General features: G+C 39.2%; 1 protein-coding gene across 20 annotated transcripts in view; it reads right to left on the reverse strand.

Annotated features, from left to right (window-relative positions):
- The window catches only part of LOC106879202 (huntingtin-interacting protein 1), a 278,609-nt gene that overhangs the window by 57,076 nt on the left and 201,062 nt on the right, over nucleotides 1–20,471 (reverse strand). For 5 of the 20 annotated variants that reach the window (XM_089346007.1, XM_089345999.1, XM_089345998.1 and 2 more), the window contains exon 1: nucleotides 8,030–8,304. The exons of 7 other annotated variants lie outside the window; for them this stretch is intronic. In XM_089346007.1, the coding sequence (XP_089202133.1) occupies nucleotides 8,030–8,116 (87 nt within the window). In that variant the 5' untranslated portion in view covers nucleotides 8,117–8,304. Of the gene's footprint in view, nucleotides 1–8,029; nucleotides 8,308–20,471 lie in introns of those variants that run through there. 8 more of the 20 variants (XM_089346004.1, XM_089346006.1, XM_089346003.1 and 5 more) reach the window with 4 other exon arrangements.

The following is a 20,471-nucleotide window of genomic DNA, read 5'->3' on the forward strand; positions in this document are numbered from 1 at the left end:
GATATCACGTTTTGGTATCCCTGCTATCATCACGACAGACAGAGGAAGACAATTTGACTCACCTTTTCAGCGAGCTTACTCGACTCATTGGTTCCAAACACTGTCGCACTACAGCATACCATCCAGCGGCAAAGGGCAAGGTGCAGAGATTCCACAGGCAACTAAAATCAGCCATACGGGCAGACCCTGACGTGAACAATTGGAGAGACTTCCTTCCGGTAATCCTGCTTGGTACCCGTACATCCGCCAAGGGTGGGATCGGATACTCACCGGCAGAACTTGTTTACGGCACCACCTCAACCCTGCCTGGACAAATGATTGATCCAGTTATTCCCCCCCAGGATATCCCGGATCCCACAACATATGTGCATCGCCTACGTGCACATATGTCACAGCTGTCACCAAACCCACCTCGCCCGCAGGAAACTGATACCTATGTCACCAGGGACATCAATCAAGGGACACAGGTGTTCGTTAGAAACGACAGAATGCCAGCACAAATCCGACCACCGTATTCCGGCCCTTACAAAGTACTGCAAAAACGGGACAAATACTTCGTTCTCGATTTAAATGGTAGACAGAATAGTGTTAGTATCGATCGGCTCAAGAAAGCCATCGGCACCATCATCATCATCATCACCATCGACTACGCATCGAAGCGAAATAACTGCATCAGAACTTCCCACCAGGACATCAAAGTCTCCACAACACCCTCACACAAAAGGCGGCAGAAGAGTTCGTTGGCCGGCGAAATATGCACAAGTCTTTTATATTTAAAAAAAAAAGAGAAGGACCCCCCCCCCCCCCGAAAGTGATTTCCACACTTCAATATTGACTTCTGTGAACATTTACATGAACGAACACTTTTATACATTTGAACAGACATCGCTACAACAACTTTTGCACACACGCTTTGCCTTGCCAAACACACGAAAACACAGAGACATACACAAACAACAATTTATACATCACAAACACCACGACTGCATTTGTTTCTTGTAAACATTTGTTCATTGATTATTGTTTCCCGAATGTGATGCACCAAATGTTGCCATTTTAATAAATAATTCATAATGCATCCTAAAAGTTTTGTCAACTTAATAATGTTCTACACCGCATTCAACTAATTCTACACCTGATCGAACATCGGCTTGCTCCGTGACAGAAGCTAAATACCTTTATATATATATAAAACATAATTAAGGGATCAGCAACAGTTGCTTCACCACAGACCGAAGTTCAGAAATAGCAGCTAAAGTGCTAAAACGCCAACAGCATTTTAGCTGCTATTTCTGAACTTCGGTCTGTGGTGAAGCAAATGTTTGCTGATCCCTTAATTATGTTTATAAATGTATAAGAACTTTTAAATAAGTTCTTCACCGATAATGGTGTTTACATACCGAAGGGCTTGGTAAAAATTATTAATTGTTAATTTATTAATAAATTGATAATTCTTTGCCCTTTTAATTGTATATATACAATAGACAAACACATATGAACATATATATATATACACTCAGATGTGTGTTTGTATGTGTATATATATATATATATATATATATATATATAGTATATCTATGTATGTGTGTATACACACACACACACACAATCTAATGAGAGTCTGTGTGTCTGTGGTGTGTTATCTTTCTAAAACACTTCTATATCTGACGCTCCTCTACACAGTCTCCAAGCGTATGCACACACACGCAAGGTGTATGCATTTACTTGACTTACTAAAAATAGCAGCCAAATCTCCATCAAAGGAGATCCATTATTCTCATCTTTTTATCCACACCAGTAATATTCCCTTCTTAATATGAATTACGAAATCCCTCATTTGTTCTCCTTCATCCAGGACATAGACTGACCGACCCAGGGATTAAACCCTAACCCTTCTTTCCACTGCTTCGTGACTAAGGTCCATGAAAAAGGGAACTAGTTCTTGTGGGTTTCACAAATAGTTCTCAATGTCTTGGGTTACTGCAGTGAGAGGAAATGGAAGAAAGGTGCAAGAGGCAACAGCTGAAATGTTGGGACTATAACAATAGGGGCTGGCATGGCTATGTGTTTGTTTCCCAATCACATGGTTCCGGGTTCAGTCCTTGGGCAAGCGTCTTCTACTGTGGCCTAAGATTGACCAAAGTCTTGTGAGTGGATTTGGAAGAGAGAAACTGGAAAAGGCTTGTCGTGTGTGATGGAGCCAAATAATAAAAGCAGCCAGTTCACTGGTTGGCCTTAGGAAGCGTCTCCAGCTGTAGGAACCCAGTCCAAACAGACTGTAGGACTTAATGTGGCCCCTGGCCTTGCCAGTCAAGCTGTCCAACCCATGACAGCTTAGAAAACAGACGTTAAATGTTGATGATTGATGTGTGTGTGTGTTTGTTTCCCACCACTGCTTGTGTTGGTCTATTTATGTCCCTTGTAACTTAGCAGCTCAGCAAAAAAACAAACAAAAAAAAAACAAGGCATCAAAAAAAAAAAAAAGAAGACAATGCCAGACTTGTTTGCGGGCGTCTTGGCAAACGTCTACTGCAACTGGCAACAAAACGGGAGAATTCCTGCTTTTGTTTGTCGAGGGAGTGGTGGCTTTGCTAAGAAAGGACCCAAACAAGGGGGACATTATAGGGAACTTTAGGCCCATCACTCTGCTCAATGCAGAGTTGAAGATTTTGGCCAAGATTTTGTATTTCTTTTGAAATATCATTTGTTGTAAGGAAGGAATTGTTTCAACATTTAATGAGTTTGAAATTAGGATGCATCACACGTGACCCCAGCATGTAGTGAAGAGTTAAAAGCATTTCTAATCAGGCTGAATGGAGGGGGTTGTGCGGGTCAACCAGTTTAGCTGACCACCTCAACAGACAAATGGTTTTAATCATTGATACATAGGTGTTTGAGATAAATTTGATGATGTTTCAAGAACAGCCGGGTGTATTGGTGAACAGTCAACAGCGTTGGAGAGCATGAGGATCAAAGCTGTAGTTGAGAAGCCATTTGAATGACATGGATCCCTGGAAGCCATTTGAGTAAGAGTTACTTGTGTCATGATGATTTGCACCTGGTAATCAAAATGCCAACATCATAATTGCTGCCCAATGCTCTGCGAATACTGTTGAGGCTGGAAGACATGACATGGGAGACTATGAAGCCCTGGTCAGCAGGAAGGGACACAGCAGGCCAGAATTCTGCACCACGTCTTTGGGCTAAATCCAGACAGCTATGTGAGGTCAAACCCTGGCTGGAAAGGGTGGCTGCTGGAAGGTCATATGTGTGGCAGTAGGATTTGGTTCCTTGCCATACCTCTGGAAAGAGTCAAGTGGTTTTGGGGAGAAATTCTATGACTTCACCAGCCCCAATTTCTGGTCCCTGAATTTTCCCAGTTGTGAGGGACACCAACTACTCTGCCTTCAACACCAAGACAAGCTGGTGGCCAAGATCCAGGAGATGCTCCCAGGGACTTGGTGAGGAATGCAGGCAGCAGAGTCCTCTTCGGTTATTGTGGTGGATGCTAAAGGTGGCTACTTTGAATGAACTGCCATAATCCAGTTGAGATTTTTTGATATTTAAAATACTTTTTATTTCAGGATGGGACAGTGCACCTCCTTTTTATGCAAACTGTCAAATTGAACCCAAACTGCCTGAATAAAAAACTATCCTGCCACGATGTTTGACATGCTGTTAGTCCCTGTGGATCTGTTTACTTAGAAAATATGAAAGTGCTGTATATATATATATATATATATATATATATGTGTGTGTGTGTGTGTGTGTATAAACGAGTAAAGACTCCCTTTGGTCATGAATGTCCGTGGGATTGAACCTAGAAAGTTCTCCTCCAAGGCACAAATCTGGGCAAGGTCGTTTATGGAAGACCAACAATCACCCTTGGATACCATCCTCCCCTCCCAACACCATCCATGTTATCCAAGGAAAAGGCAAAAGGGCCCATAAAGCTTGGCACCAGTGATGTCACATCTCATCTCTACAATATATATATCATCATCATCATCATTTAAGGGTAGGACAGTTGACAGGAAGCGACCATGTAGAAAATCTACCCAAGGCTACAGTGTCTGTTTTGGCAGGGATTTTATGGCTGAATGCCCTCCCTAACACCAACCACCCCACAGAGTGGACTCAGTGCTTTTTACATGGCACTAGCACAAGCAAAGTTAGTTTTGGCAAGATTTTTACAGCTGGATGCTCTTCCAGATGCGAACCATGTTACCATGTGGACTGGATGCTTTTAATGTGGCACCAGTACTGGCACAGGGTCACCAAGTAACTCACAAGACAAGGGATTATGAGAGGGGCAGGGGGAAGGTATTTGTGTCAGGGGATGAAAAGTTGGAGGGTGACAGAGAAACAGAAGCAGGAGAAAATCTTCACAAACTGTGAAGATACTCGTGTGTGTGTGTGTGTGCCGTACGTGCAACCCATTCCAACATGGAAAGTGGACGTTAAACCATGATGATGATATATATATATATATATATATATATATATATATACATACCGGAGTGAGCACATAAATGTGCAACAAGAAGGTGTAAAAAAGAGTAGTCAAATACCAGAGGTAGATTAATATGCTTTATTTAAAAGTAGCAGAAATATGACAAAAGATTGTTACTCTGAGTTTCACGTTCCTGTTCATCCGACGAACAGGAATCTGAAACTCCGAGTAACAGTCTTTTGTTATATTTCTGCTGCTTTTAAATAAAGCATATATATCTATATCTATATATATATATATATATATATATATATATATATATATATATATATAGTAATAGCTAATAGTTATGTTCCTGGATCTGAGTGCAGGACGTGAGCAAGCTTCAAAGCATGTAAAGAGTTAATATAGATGAGAAAAGGTGGATGACAGAAGAGAAAAGATGTTTGTTAACGTCGTAAGTCACACATTTTGTGCCATATTGAAATCAAAAGATATTCAATAAGCTAACAGTATCCATTACAAGTCTTGGATTAGCAAGGGGCATAAAACCAGCTCAGCTAATCTTCAGGTCTTATTGTCTATAAGTCAGTTACATTGTTGTGTGGAGATAAGCAAATACATGCAAAGATATATACATACACATGCATGCACACACACACACACACAAACGAGACAAGCTTCTCTGAGAACACAGAGTTGTGTATGTTCCCCTCACCACCTGACAACAAGTGTTGGTTTGATCACATCCCTGCAACTTATTGGCTGAGCAAAAGAGACCGAGAGAATAAGTACTGGGGGGCAGGTGATTGTGTTTGACTAAAAAAAATGTTTTGAAGGCGGTGCCCCAGCATGGCCACAGTCCAATGACTGAAACGAATAAAAGATAAAGGATGCAGAGGAGGGATTGGTGGGAATGACCACTGGCCAAGTGAAATGTGGTCACACAGTCTTAGAATGATCATGATGAAAGATAAATTTCCCCTGGATAGGGTAACAGTCTACCATAGGTTAACATTCCCTCACTATCTCAAAGTACTGATTACTTGACCAAAAACAAGGTGGACTGTGGCAATGACAAGTGGATGATGCAGTCCTAGAGAAACTGTGATGAGATAAATCTCCACTGGATAGGACAACAGTCCAACACAGGTTAACATTCCCCATGAGCAAAGTAATATATTCAACGAATTGTTAGAGCTTTGGCAAGAACGATTCCTTCATTGTGCAGGAGAATTACATTCAGAGTTAAGGTGGTTATAAAAGACAGAAATGGGGACAGTTGGAGGGTCATCAGATGAGGTGCCTTGTGGTATCTATTGCAGCCCTTTGCATTCCAACAACAACTATTATACCACAGCTACCCAACTGTAGTGGACCCCTAATCGGCAACTTGTCGTTATTGCTGCATCTTGACAGGATCAGGAATGAAGAGCTCTTCCGGTGTCCGTCTGGTGTCCACCTGCCATGCAAATCCTCATCGATAGAAATTTATATCAGCTGAAACACACACACACACACACAGAGCCCAAACAAATCTTTTACCCCCGACCCAACTATGCAAGGGGAAAAGAAACCGTAGAAGAAGACCTCCAGACTGATGTTCAGACACACTGCAAAAAGGAATCGACTACAATAAGCGATTAAACAACATGAATGCAGTGTTATGTGACCCTCAGGAACGAGAGGTGAGGATTCATGCAGAAACTGACCAGAAACAAACCTTCCTTGTCCTCTGGGCAGGCCAGTCTTTGCAACATTATAGACCCCTACCAGACAAACCCCTTGCACTGAGCCCTGTAGAATCCATTGATTGACAGAAATCTACATAACATATATAGATCAGAACTGGGGTCCTAGATCCGCGATGCTCGCAGGTAAATCATTTATGTATCGACAGCAAACCATATAACATACAAAGTTTAGAATTGGGTCCCTGAGCCCGTGAGACCCCCGAGTATTTGCCCAGCGTACCCATACCTTAAGAAGGCAGTGCTGAGCCGGTCCGTCTTAACAACACCGGGCAAATCCTTGCAATGAGCCCTATAGAATTTATTGACAGCAAACCACATAACATACATGGATCAGAACAGGGCACCAGGATCGGTGAGATCCCAAGCAACCCTTAAGAGAGCCCTACTTCCATGCAATATGAAACCACGATCAACAGAGAAGCGAATTGAGGGGATTCTGACACAACGAAATAAACATCGTGATCGGGAAAAGACGGAAAACGAAATACGAGATGACTGCGAAAAAGATTTGAACTCGCGAGAAAAGGTCAGGTTGTTCAAACTCCGAATCCATTCGGCTATTTTGTCTCTATAGGGAGGGAGGGGGGGGGGGGGGGGGGGGGGGGTAAGTGAAATTGATGTATTCAAAGCGGACGGATGGATGAGGACTCACGCCACCTGATTCCAGGATATATATATATATATATATATACGAGCGTGTGGTTAATATACATAAACACTCACAGCTACAAACTCCTTATATGTGCGGGTAAATACACACAAACACACGGATCTCTACATCAATATATACACACTCGAATATACGCGTGCGCGTGTATATATATATATATATATATATATATATATATATATATATATATACATATATACACACAGATATACGAATGCCTTTTTGGATAGCTACACTCTAAAACAAAGAGACAAATATATATATATATATATATATAATGTGTATATATACCATATATATATATATGGTATATAATGTGTATGTATGAGGATCGGACATTATAAGTTGGTTGGAGGAATCTAATGTCGTTATTTCTCTGTTCTGGGTTCAAATTATGTCGAGGTCAAGCCTGGAATTATTTCATTTGGCTTTTGATGAGGAATACAAAAGTGAATCTGTAGTCTTCCATTGTATGTGAATGTGTGTTTATATATATTTATATATATATATATATATATATATATATATACACACACACACAGGGTTATATATATTTATGTCCCTATATATGTGCTCATATATATGGTGTCTAGATATCGAAATATAGATGTACATATCGCTATATATATACATATAGCGATCTGTACAGATCGTTATATGTATATATAGCAATCTGTCCATCTATATATCGAAATCTAGACACCATATATATGAACACACACACACACACATATATTAATCACGCACCGACAGAAACAAATATATGTATATATAATATGAAGAACGATCTAATGAATTTGTATATATACAGGCTACATACATATATATATATATATCTCTATATATATACAGTGCAGAATCGTTTGTTAGGATAGGATATATAAATCTCACAGTATATACACACATTTACGTATAAAATAATATCTGATCGTTCCAATTGCATCGCAAAGTGTCTATACATATATATATCATATATATATATATACATATGCATAGACACACTTACATACATTAAAAGTGTGCACATCATCACCCGATGATGATTGTCATCACCATCATCATCATCACCATCATCATAACAAACATCTCGATCGTCGTCGTCGTCGTTGTTGTTGTTGTTGTTGTTGTTGTTGTTATGAGGGGGTCACTCACCTGGGCTTTCTCGAAGTTCTCCCTCTCAACTTCCACGGCAGTCTTTCCTCGTTGACTAATTACTCTTGGTAAATGTAAAGACGACATTTCCTTCTCCGTTTCACTGACAACAGAGAGAGGAGAGAGAGAGAGAGGGAGGGAGGGGAACGTCTGTCCCTGTATAGGGGGTGGGACAGAGAGAGAGAGAGACAGAGACAGAGAGAGAGAGCTGACTGTGGCTGGTTAATCTGTCTTGAAATATACAGATGGAGAGAGAAACCGACATAGAGAGAGAGAGAGAGAGAGACGGTGTGGCTTAGTGAGGGAGGGAGAGAGAGAGTGTGGCTTAGTGAGGAAAGGAAAGACTAAGAGAAGCAATATGGTTGCGTGAGGGACGGGCAGAGAGACTATGGCTGAGTTAGGGAGGAAGAGTTGGGGAGGAGAGCCAGTGTTGCTTAATCAGGGAGGGAGAGAAAGACAGAGTAGATGGACGAATTGCAATAGAGTGACAGTGGGAGTGAAAGGAGAGATTGGTAGAAAGAGGGGGAGGAGACAGAGTAAAAGACGAGCAGAGAGAGAGAGAGAGAGATAGATAGAGAGAGTAAAAGTAACGGAAAGCAAAATTACATCTAGAGAAAGGGCAGGAGGTACAAAGACGAGGGGGAGTAATATCTAGAGAGAGGGTGGGAGTGAAAGAAAGATAGAGTAAGAGTGAAAAGGTAGAGAGAAAAAGAGTAAAAGTACTGAGTGAGGTAGAGGTAGAGGGAGGCTGAGAGAAAGTATAATAAATCTAGAGAGAGGGTGAAAGAGAGTTGTGTAGATTTAGAGGGAGGGAAAGGTGAGGTAGCGTTACAGAGCGGGAGGGAAGAGAGTAAAATAGATCAAGAGGGAAAGGAAGAGTGAAGCAGATACAAAGAAAGGGAGAGAGAAGACATAGAAGGAAGCGAGCGAGGGAGTGAGATACAAAATGAGAGTAAATGTGAGAGGGAGAGTAAAGTAGAACAAAAGCAGTAGTGAGAGTAAGCAGAGGATTGAGAGGGAGAAAGGAAATGAATGTGGGGGAGGAGAAGGAGGAGAGGGAAGATGAACAGAGATAGAGAGGGGGAATCAGAGGTAGCAATCGAAAGACCAAGAAATAAATTAGGGGAAGACGCGAGTAAAAAGCTAAGGAGAGAGAGTGTGAGAAAGAGAGGGGGGGGGAAATAAATTAAAGGAGGAGAGAGAGAGGCGGAGGGAGGAAATATCTGGCGAGGTTTGGGACCGGAAGTGTCCCGGATTTTCTAGTTTTTCTGGAGACATTCGAAATAGAGACCCGAGTCTTAATTTAATCCATTTCTGAAGCCGGGTCCGGTTGAGATCCATTAATCTGCCGATGATGTGATGATTATATTCTGTAGAAAGTTTTACAGGATGAGAATCTGGTTTTTAATTAACAGATTTGGGGACAAATTAATATATTTTTAAAGCAGAGAATGTTTAATTTTAATTAATCCACATCAAGAAAAAACTTGGGGACGATACTATTATAAGCACATCGTATGCAAATTAACCAACTTAAAAAATAGGGTCCACGTACTCAATACAGAAGACTGCACGAGATTGTCGGATTTGTGGAAGCCGTATAAACGATCCGGTATTGAGAAGAGACTGGAGAAATGTTAAGTCTAAGAAGGGAGGCTGCAGAAATGTTTAAAGAAAGATAAAGCGAAAGAGACAGGAAGAATAAATAGATAGAGATTCTAGAAGTAGAGAGAGAGAGAAAGAGAGGAGCAAGGAGAGGGGTCAGAGAAAGGGGTAAAGAGTAGGAAATGGGGGAAGATAAGATGAAGTAGATGATATATATGGGTCTATCTCTCTCTCTTTCTATCATCATCATCGTTTAACATTCGCTTTCCATGCTGGCATGGGTTGGACGGTTCGACTGGGGTCTGGGAAGCCAGGAGGCTGCACCAGGCTCCAATCTGATCTGGCAGTGTTTCTACAGCTGGATGCCCTTCCTAATAATGCCAACCTCTCCGAGAGCGTAGTGGGTGCTTCGTGCCACCAGCACAGGGGTCAGAGGAGGCTGGCAACGACCACGATCAGTTAGTGCCACCGGAACGGGAGCCAGTCAAGGTGCCACTGGCATTGGCCACGTTCGGATGATAAAGATGGGAATGAGTGGAAATGTTACCGGTGTGTTAAAAGAGAATCACTCTCCCCAGACACAACAGTGTGTATATATATATATATATATATATATACATATATATAATAATATTAGGGACAAAATCCAAAATTACAGGTAAAAACTCAATTAAAATCAATTTATAAAAAATTAAAATTAAATTGAGCTTTATAGATAAAATAAATATAAAATATATATTTTATATATATATATATATATATATATATATATATATATATAAAATATATATTTTATATTTATTTTATCTATAAAGCTCAATTTATATATATATATATATATATATATATATATATATATATGTATATATATATATCTATGTGTATGTATATAAAACTGAAGGACAATCACGGGACACTGAACATTTCAGGGGAGATGAGAAAGGAACGAGATGTCTGGTACCCTTTCTGTCTTCCACAACAGGCTGCTGCCCCTGACGGAGACGATTGATCCACAAGAGCCTTGTGCTGGTGCCCCATGGAAAGCACACTCATGGTGGCACCATGTAGAAGCACCCACCACACACTGTGAAGTGGTTGGCATACAGCCAAGGAAACTGTAGCATAGCCATCATGCCTGCTTGGATTATCTCAGGGCTAAACATAAAAGGCCCAGGAGGGACAAAGCGGGCAGCCATGACGCACGTCCAAAGCACAACGACCCTTCATGGAAAAAGGTGAAAGGCAGGACTCTCCCTCTTTTCGCTTGAGCACTGCTGGGGCTGCTGGCCCCCTTTCTCTGCTTCACAGCTCTACACAATGGGGTTGCAATGCCTTTCTCACAACACCTGATCCTAGATTCGCTCTCTCTCTCTGTTTTTGTTTAAATGCCAGGTTGCCATGACAACACCTTGCAACACATCTCCAGTTACATTCAGTGAGTGTTTGCTCTTCGTTTGCACGCAGCTCACATCTCATCAGCAACCTCACCAACCCAACAATGAATACTCCCTGAAGGACAGAAGCTCTTGGTCAGACCATCCAACAACCCATGCCTGCATGTAAAATGGACGTTAATGGAGGAGGAGGAGGAGGATTCATGTGTATATGTGTGTGTATCTTCATGGTTGTCACACACCACCACTTGACAACTGGTATTGGTTTGGTGACATCCATGTAACTTAGCACTTTAGCAAAAGACAGACTGACAGAACAAGTGCTGGGCATTTATAAAACAGAGGTTACTGGAGTTAATTCATTGAAGGCCATCTCCCAGCATGGTTGCAGTCAGTGCATTGGGTTAACCATCAAGCCAAATAAGCACGTGTTTAGGGCATCGAGGGAAGGCAGGTGGGGCAGGGGCGACCACAGAAATGGTAAATGGTTTACGGCACAAAAGAAATCATTTAAAACTTCCTAACATAATATTCAAAGTGGTTTCTCTGATTGGAAATATAATTTCAAAGTGTTCACGGTGCCACAGTGAGGATCTGATCAAGGGCTTTGCAATTAAAATAAAAATGGGAGAAAACTTATCAAATAAAGTGGAGGGAGAGAAAAAATAAACATTATTTTCCATCTTTTGGTTTTGTTTCATTTTGGAAAATAAACATTTTTTGGTTTATTGTATTTTTATCTTTTCAATCACATAACCTTTTTAGGGACATACATTTAGGGACACCAAAATCTTTTAAGTGCTTGGGACTTTTATGGGTCACAACCTGACCCTGGTTGCATTCAGTGACTAAAATAAGTAGAAGACAAAAGGTGCGTGTGGGTGGGTGTGGATGTTTAAAAGGAGAGAGAGAGAAAGCACCAGAAATAGGGATGGAGGGAAAAGAGAAAGGGGACGTCGGAGGAATAAATGGATAAAAGTGAGTGAAGAGGGAACAAGAATTCGAAGGAGAGACAGAGACAGGAAAAGAAAGACTGAGAGAGGGGGACTAGAAACAGATACTATTTGCCGTGTCAATGTGTCCTGGGTTCAAATTCTGCTGAGGTCAACTTTGCCTTTCATCCTTTCAGGGTTGATGAAATAAGTACCAGTTATGCATTGGGGTCAATGTAATTGACTTATCTCCTCCCACCAAATTTCAGGCCTTGTGCCTATTGTAGAAAGGATCTTTCTGAGTTCTTTTACTGGGCTAAAAAAAAAACCTGAAGGGCCACTGCAATAAGTGGTGGGGAGGGGGTGCGAATAGGCTGCAGAAAATCATAAGTGACTGACCCTTCTGTATTTTTCTTTTACCCCAAAACCAGACCATTCCTTCCTATAACCTCTCGGTGTGTGTGTGTGCGTGTGTGTGTGTACATGATTACAAGTAGATGTAGTGGATGAGTAAGAACATGAATCACAGCTGATGAATGAATGAGTAAGACACCAACGTCTGGTGAAGGTGGTGGAGGTGGGGGGGGTGTCAACAGGGTAAAATGTGATGGTGGTAGGGGGTTGGGGGTTTCCTATGTGTGTATGTGTATGCATCTTTATAATATATACATAATAAAACCATTACAAACGCCACCACCATCATCATCATCATCATCATTGTTGTGATCCTCCTCCTCCTCCCCCTCATCATCATCATCATCATCCTCATCATCTTCCCCACCACCACCACCATCTTCAGATGGATTGGGAGAATTGTTACAGCATCAGAAAAAACAAAAAAAAAAAAGGTACCTCAGCAGTATTCGCTGTGACTCTTCGCAATCTGGGATCAAATCCTGCTGAGGTGAATTTGCATTTCATCTTTCTGAGGTTGATAAAATGTAATACCAATGAAGAAACGGGATCAATGGTATTAAGCCCCTCCCCTCAAAATTGCTGGCACAATGCACTAAATTAGAAACCATTATTATTATTATCATTCCTTTCAGGGTCAGTAAATAAATACCAGTAGAGTACTGGGGGGGGGGGTCATTGCAATTGACTATCTCCCTTCCACAAAACTTTGGGCCCTGTACTTGTAGAAAGGATTATTATTATTGTTGTTGTTGTTGTTGTTGTTGTTCCTTTGTAACACAGTGTCTTCACTCATCTGTGAAGCCACAACAAGGACCTCAGACAGATAATACTTCCCTTAAGATGTGCGCTGGGCCCAATGAGGCTGCTTTATGCAAGACATCGATCTTGCATGGAATTTCCAGTTGCCTTAAGAAGTCTTGAAGTGCCAATGGGATTGAACCCAACACTCTGGTCACCACTGGTATCCCTTTTACATTGTCCTCTCGCATTCCATACAGTCTTGCCATTTCCAGTTTCAATTCAGAAGACTTGGTGAGTTTCTCAACCTCTTTCCTCACAACATTCATGTCGTTTGGTGTGGCTGCATCAACCATTTGTCTCTCGTATCCAATACGACAATATCCGGTCGCACACAATCTGTCTGAAAATGATGGTCCCATAGTATTGTTACTTTTCCATCCTCCTGCAAAACTTCATATACATACATGTGTGTGTATATAAAATATATATATACATAGAAAAATCATCGTTTAACGTCTGCTTTCCATGCTGGCATGGTTTGGACGGTTTGATTGAGGACTGGTGAGCCAGATGGCTACACCAGGCTCCAATCTGATTTGGCAGAGTTTCTACAGCTGGATGCCCTTCCTAACGCCAACCACTCCAGGAGTGTAGTGGGTGCTTTTACATGCTACCGACACGAGGGCCAGTCAGGTGGTACTGGCAATGACCACGCTCGAAATGGTGTTTTTTACGTGCCACCGGCACAGGAGTCAGTCCAGCTGCACTGGCAACAACCTCAGTCGAATATTTTGTCTACATGCCACTGGCACAAGTGCCAATATATATATATATATATATATATATATATACGGTTTAGATATAGATTCAAGGCTTGAATATGGTACTTATGCGAAGGCACCCGAATATCACATCCCAAAAGGATGGGTGATTAAAATCAAACAATAAGCAACACGGATTTCAAAAGTGATTGCAGTACGCACGTTTCATGCTACTTCAATTTATTTAAGTAATGTGAGCATTACCTTAAATGCAATATGAAGAGCAATCTTCAGCTGCACGAAAATGCAGAAAAAAGACATATTATAAATGTGGTAACATATTAAATCCAAGTGGGAGAGAGCATACATAAAATCCAAATGTGAGGAAGAATATATAAGTCCATCTTGACATAGCAGGGTCTATCAGGCTAGTAATTGATTCTAGACAAAAGCTTTAACTGTCTCAGAATTCTATTGTTTCTTATCTAGTGGTGATAGCAAAGGGACAATTACTTCTAAAGAGAGGGAAGGTGTAAGCAGTATGCATGGACAAGGCTATAAAAGTATTAGAATCTAGAGGTTTCACTGGTCATAGTAGTATCAGGTCATTTTATGACTATCAAAATGTTGAGGAATTAATGTTGAGGAATTATAGCCCTAGGTATATGGGTCAAATAGGTTTTTTTACTTTTAGTCTGAATAGGGTAACAGTATAGTGGTACAGACAACAACAGAACTTTAACTAATGTTTACACAATAAGAGGTATGTTAATAAAATAAAATGAGATGTAATTATCTTCCATAAAAATCATGAAATAATGTCAATATAGAATTCAGGGGCTCTGGATAGGGTGTAAAATTTAAGTATATTAAGTATATAGTGATCATGAACACTATTTTGAATTATCTTTAAAAAAACTTATTAGCTGACGATAAGATAATGATACTATTTAGGAGACACATAGGTAAGCTTTATTTATATAATGTGAATAAAAGATAAAAATTATTATCGGATTTATATTAGTTTATAATAATGTGTTTACTAAGGTTTAAGGGACTGAGAAAAGAAAGGATGTTAGGAAATAACAAGGATAATCAATACAGGAATCTGATGATTGATTTAAGTAGATTAGATGTTAAGGATAGAGATCAGGAATATATGTTATAAAGTTTCAATTACCAAAATAAATATGTGCTAATTGATAGTTCTAGATGACCATAATAGAAGTAAAGTACTATAAATTTTGATAACTTTAGTTATTTAAATAAAAGTCCTATTTTTTAAAAAAATTAAAAGTGTGAGTAGAGCAATGCACACATGATACCCTAAGGTCTAATCTATTATTGATTAGATTAGGATTGTTCCTAAGTTTAAAAATTTCATATATTTCCATAGAACACAATTCACATCCATATCTATTATTTCTATAAGGTTGAGCTTTTCTTATAATTTCCCATTTAAGGCTAAAATTAATACTATTGTCTTTTAACTCCCAAATTTTACTTGCCAAAGTTGTACTATTTGCTTTATGTCTAAGTCTAAATGAAGATTTATGGTTATATATTCTCTGTTTCAGGTTAATACTACACCCTATATAAATATAATTCTCTGTTCTAGTACTAATGATGCATCTGTACACTACGTTGCGGGTACAACAAAATCCAAATAAAGGACAATGGGACTTTTTTCTACAGTTGCACATGGTGGGGTTATCAACTCCACCTATATTATTTCTAATATCTCTATTATTATTATTACTACAATTATTTACACTAATATCATTTATCAATTCTTCAATTCTATTATTAGGTATATATTGGCTATTACCATCATTATTTAATTCATATCTTGATGCGCTATTAGTTGGACTTATTCTTTCCACATTTGGCCTATTGATATTATATGAATTATGTCCTTGATCACTATTACTTCTGTTGGAGTTGGGCCTATCATCAACTTCAGTCAAAACTGTAACGTCATTACTGATATATTCTAATTGTTGGTTGAAATTATGGTTTATAGGACTAAGTATATTGCTACTATCTTCATAATTTCTTTCGCTATTGTTATTTTCACTTCTATTTGTATAATTATTGGTAGCATCATTATTGGTATTAGATGGATTATTATTTGCATTCATATGGCCACTATTTGTAATTTCATTAATTCTAGCTGACTTGATGTTTTTTTTGTTTAACCTAGCTATGATTGTACCTACATTAGGAAGGGTAGAGTAAGAAATTCTGATTTTATGACAAGAGAAGATTTTACTATATCTGTGGGAAGAAGGGAAATTTTTTTGTAAACTATTCATGAATTTTTTATAAATATTTGTGGATATAGCACAGTTGAAGGGTATATTTAACCAGATCGAGTTTTTATTTTTTCTCTTAAATTTATTGTGTGGGTGGGTATGGGGTGTGCCATGATTACTATTATTTCCCAGCACAATATTATTATTATGATTAGTAGTTCTTTTAGTTGTGGGATGTTTACTATTTTTGTCATTTGATTCAACATTACTGTCTACTAACATAGGTTTATTATTAGTGTTGGTATATAGTTTACTATTAAGTTTACTATTAAAATGCACTTTATTACTTTTCTTATTAGTTAGATTTTTAGGTAAATAGGGTTGTTTTTTATTTGGTCCATTGTTGTTACTAGTTAAGTTATTAGGTCTGTTATAACACCTATGATTATTATTATTATTATTATTATCCTTATTATTGTTGTTATTGTTGCCATGTGCACTACTATCACTATTATTATTATTATTATTATTATTATTATTATTATTATTATTATCTGTATCAAGAAGAGATGTTCTACCAGGGTTAAGGAAAGCAATTTTTTGAGCATATCCAGCTTTAGACAAGGCCATATTATAGTAGCTTGAATTAGAATTAAATATATCAATGTTGGAAGATAATTTAGTAATTCTTTCAGAAATATTATTAACTAAAGAATTTAATACATTAGGTGGATGATTGGATAATCTACTTACATACTTACATGTGTATATTTGTATATGCGTGGGTACGTATGTGCATATGTATAAATGTGGACGTATGAGTGTATATATATATATATATATATATATATATATATATATATGTGTGTGTATATATATATATATATATATATATGTATATACAAGTGCACATATGTATGTATATGTATATACATATATATATATATGTGTGTGTGTATCAGTATGCATGTATATGTGGGTGTTTGTGTATGTGTATTTATGTATGCATGTACGCTCTCACACATTGATTGGTATGTGTTGTCCAACCCACTATCCGGCAGTGTCCAATTCCCTAACGGTTTTTGTCAAATGAATCAAGTCATAACCTTATCCATCTATTGTTTTCATAATCGGTCATAATGTCTTACGTTTAAGATGATTCCCATGCTTTCCCTGATGAGAAGGTTACAATTTTAATATCAAAGATCCCTATGGATCACACAGGTTGTAATCCTTTGAAACATATGTAGGAATAAAGTATGCAATTATAACATGCGTTTCCTCCAATCCTTAAATTCTTATATATATATAGAGATTTATATTCAGTTTTATTCAGCAGTTAATTACTTCTTTAATTTCTCCATCTACACATGTTTCTGCAGCACACTGCAAAATTTGCATCTTTATGTGCATTTAATGTTAATTGCCAATAAGTGCAGATAAAGATACAGATTTTGCTGTCTGCATTAATTGCTGCAGAAACATATGTGGGTGCAGAAATGAAAAGAAGTAATTAACTGCTGAATGAAACTGAATATAAATCTCTTTTTTCCTTTATTATAAATTCATTATTTTCTCTGCCCAAAAACATGCAGTCTCCACAGAGACACGGGTTTACTGGTGTTGCAGGCAGAGGGGTAAGTGATGTCTTTCTCAGCTTCATCTCAAACACAAGATAAAAGGTTTACAAACTGGGGTCAGAGATGTCTTGGGAATTCTCTAACAACCTCTTCTGGCTCTTTCCAAAGGTTTGGCAAATCCTGCTGCCAAACATATGGCCTTTCAGGTGCATCCCACTCCAGTAATGGTTTCACCACAGTTTCCAGTAGCTTCACATCAATTTCTGAATTGAGCCTGTTCAATGTTGAGGGGCAAAATTCAAGGGTGCCAAGGCTGCCTGAATGTCCGCTGGCCAACGCTTCATAATCTCCATTGCAGCTGTCCATGTCAAGCCTTACAACCTTTCCAGATTCTCGTATATAGCATTGACTAACAATTATAACGTTCACATCTTTATACCTGGCCCAAATCCTCATCGTACAGGTAATTCTTTTCCAGTCTTCAGCTAATTTTCTCCCAACAACAACTTTAATCTTTATACTCTCCAACGCCTTTGACTGTTCACCAATACATCTAGCAATTCTTTGAAAAACAGCAGACATAAATGTCATCAAATTCATTCCAAACACCTTATGGATATATACATGGTGGGCGTCCACACAGTTTTTGCCTACCAAATCCACTGAGAAGGCTTCGGTTGGCCCAGGGCTTTAGCAAAAGACGCCCTAGAACAATGGGATTGGGAAGTAAAACCTCTTTCAAAACTGCAAATACGCGATTAGACAAAAATATATATACACTTGTGAACACACACATACAAGCATGTGTTCATACACAACCACACACACCTACATAGTTCCAGTTGTTTAAACTAGGAAGTGACCGAGATATTGGTAACCTTCACTAAAGAGGAGTGTTTAGAGGTCTAAAGTCTTTATAGCATCAACATTACTGCATGTATATATGTGTGTGTGTGTGTATTGGTATTTTGAGAAACAGCTCTTCTTTTATACATATGTATGTATATATATATATATAAATATATGTGTGTTTGTGTGTCTTGGCTGTGTGGTAAGTAGCTTGCTTATCAACCACATGGTTCCGGGTTCAGTCCCACTGCGTGGCACCTTGGGCAAGTGTCTTCTACAATAGCCTCAGGACAACCAAAGTCTTGTCAGTGGATTTGGTAGATGGAAACTGAAAGAAGCCCGTCGTATATATGTATATATATATATGTATATGTATGTGTGTATGTGTTTGTGTGTCTGTGTTTGACCCCAAACATCGCCTGACAACCGATGCTGGTGTGTTTAAGTCCCAGTAACTTAGCGGTTCGGCAAAAGTCTTCGATAGAATAAGTACTAGGCTTCCAAAGAATAAGACAAAGAATAAGTTTTCGCTCCATTGTAGACCCTGATTCTATCATGCTGTGTATCCGGAACGTTGCATTCGGAATATATGGTGCTGGATGTGTTGTTGTCGTGGTTGGCATAGTGGGGATACATTCCTCATTACACCAACTAAGGCTGCTACGAGGATGTTGATCTTGGCAGTACTTGACATCGCAGAGTCACTACGGGTTACCCGTGGATCAGCCACAGGTTTAGAGTGGTGTGAGTGGAGTAGACAGGGTGGAACAGTTCCGTCAATTCTTGTATTTTCTCTCCGGAGCTCAGTATCTAGGACGGGTAACTGTTACTGGGGTGTTTAGAGCGGTAGTCTACGGTAGCCGATCTATTGCTGCTATGGATAGGGTCAGCCATGTGTTGTATAGCTGTCATCACCTGTTCCTCATTTGGGGGAGTGTTCGTATCTGTATGTGTATCTGTATTATTATTACATTTCACGACAAGGTTAATGTGGTCAACGTATCGAGAGTACATACCTAGGTGGATATTACGGGTCGGTAAGCACTGTTTAAAATGAGCTATGCACTTAGCTATGTACTCTCGATATGTTGACGACATTAACCTCGTCGTGAAATGTAATAATAATATTGTGCTCCTAGCGAGTTTCGACCTCAGAATCTCTGTCTAACTTCAATATTGATCTTCAAGTTCGTACCCACGCAAATCTATTTAGTCGAAAGTATTTTACATTTCCAATTTTTATATATATATATATCATCATCATCATCATCGTCATTGAACGTTCGCTTGCCATGCTAGCATGGGTTGGACGATTTGACTGAGGACTGGTGAAACCAGATGGCTACACCAGGTTCCAATCTGATTTGGCAGAGTTTCTACAGCTGGATGCCCTTCCTAACGCCAACCACTCAGAGAGTGTAGTGGGTGTTTTTTACTTGCCACCGGCACGAAGGCCAGTCATGCTGTACTGGCAACGGCCACGCTCAAAATGGTGTATTTTATGTGCCACCCGCACAAGAGCACCACCTCATCCCAGGTCTTCCTGGGCCTACCTCTTCCCTCCTATTCTAGTAGGGGATGAGGCATGATCGCACAAAACACTCACCTTAGCCCTCATCCCTGTCTTTCACTGCTAAACCCAACATTAAACCATGATCAACACTCGCAACAAACCTTCATCTTCAGTACTGATCCTGTTTAATCTCTACCCTCCCCATCGCCACAAAGCCTAACCCCTAGTTCAAACTTTGATCTCTTACCTAACTATTCTCTCTAAAAACCGTTCACAAATCCCCAAGCTAACCCTAATATAGTCTAAAGTCTGAACCCCAATCCTAACAACAAACCCTCAACAAAATAAGAAAAACAGCAAATACTCAACAAAATAAGAAAAACTACTTACCTTTG

The sequence above is a fragment of the Octopus bimaculoides genome, chromosome 30, assembly GCF_046866305.1.
Source record: "Octopus bimaculoides isolate indiv1 chromosome 30, ASM4686630v1, whole genome shotgun sequence".
NCBI classification, from domain to species: domain Eukaryota; kingdom Metazoa; phylum Mollusca; class Cephalopoda; order Octopoda; family Octopodidae; genus Octopus; species Octopus bimaculoides.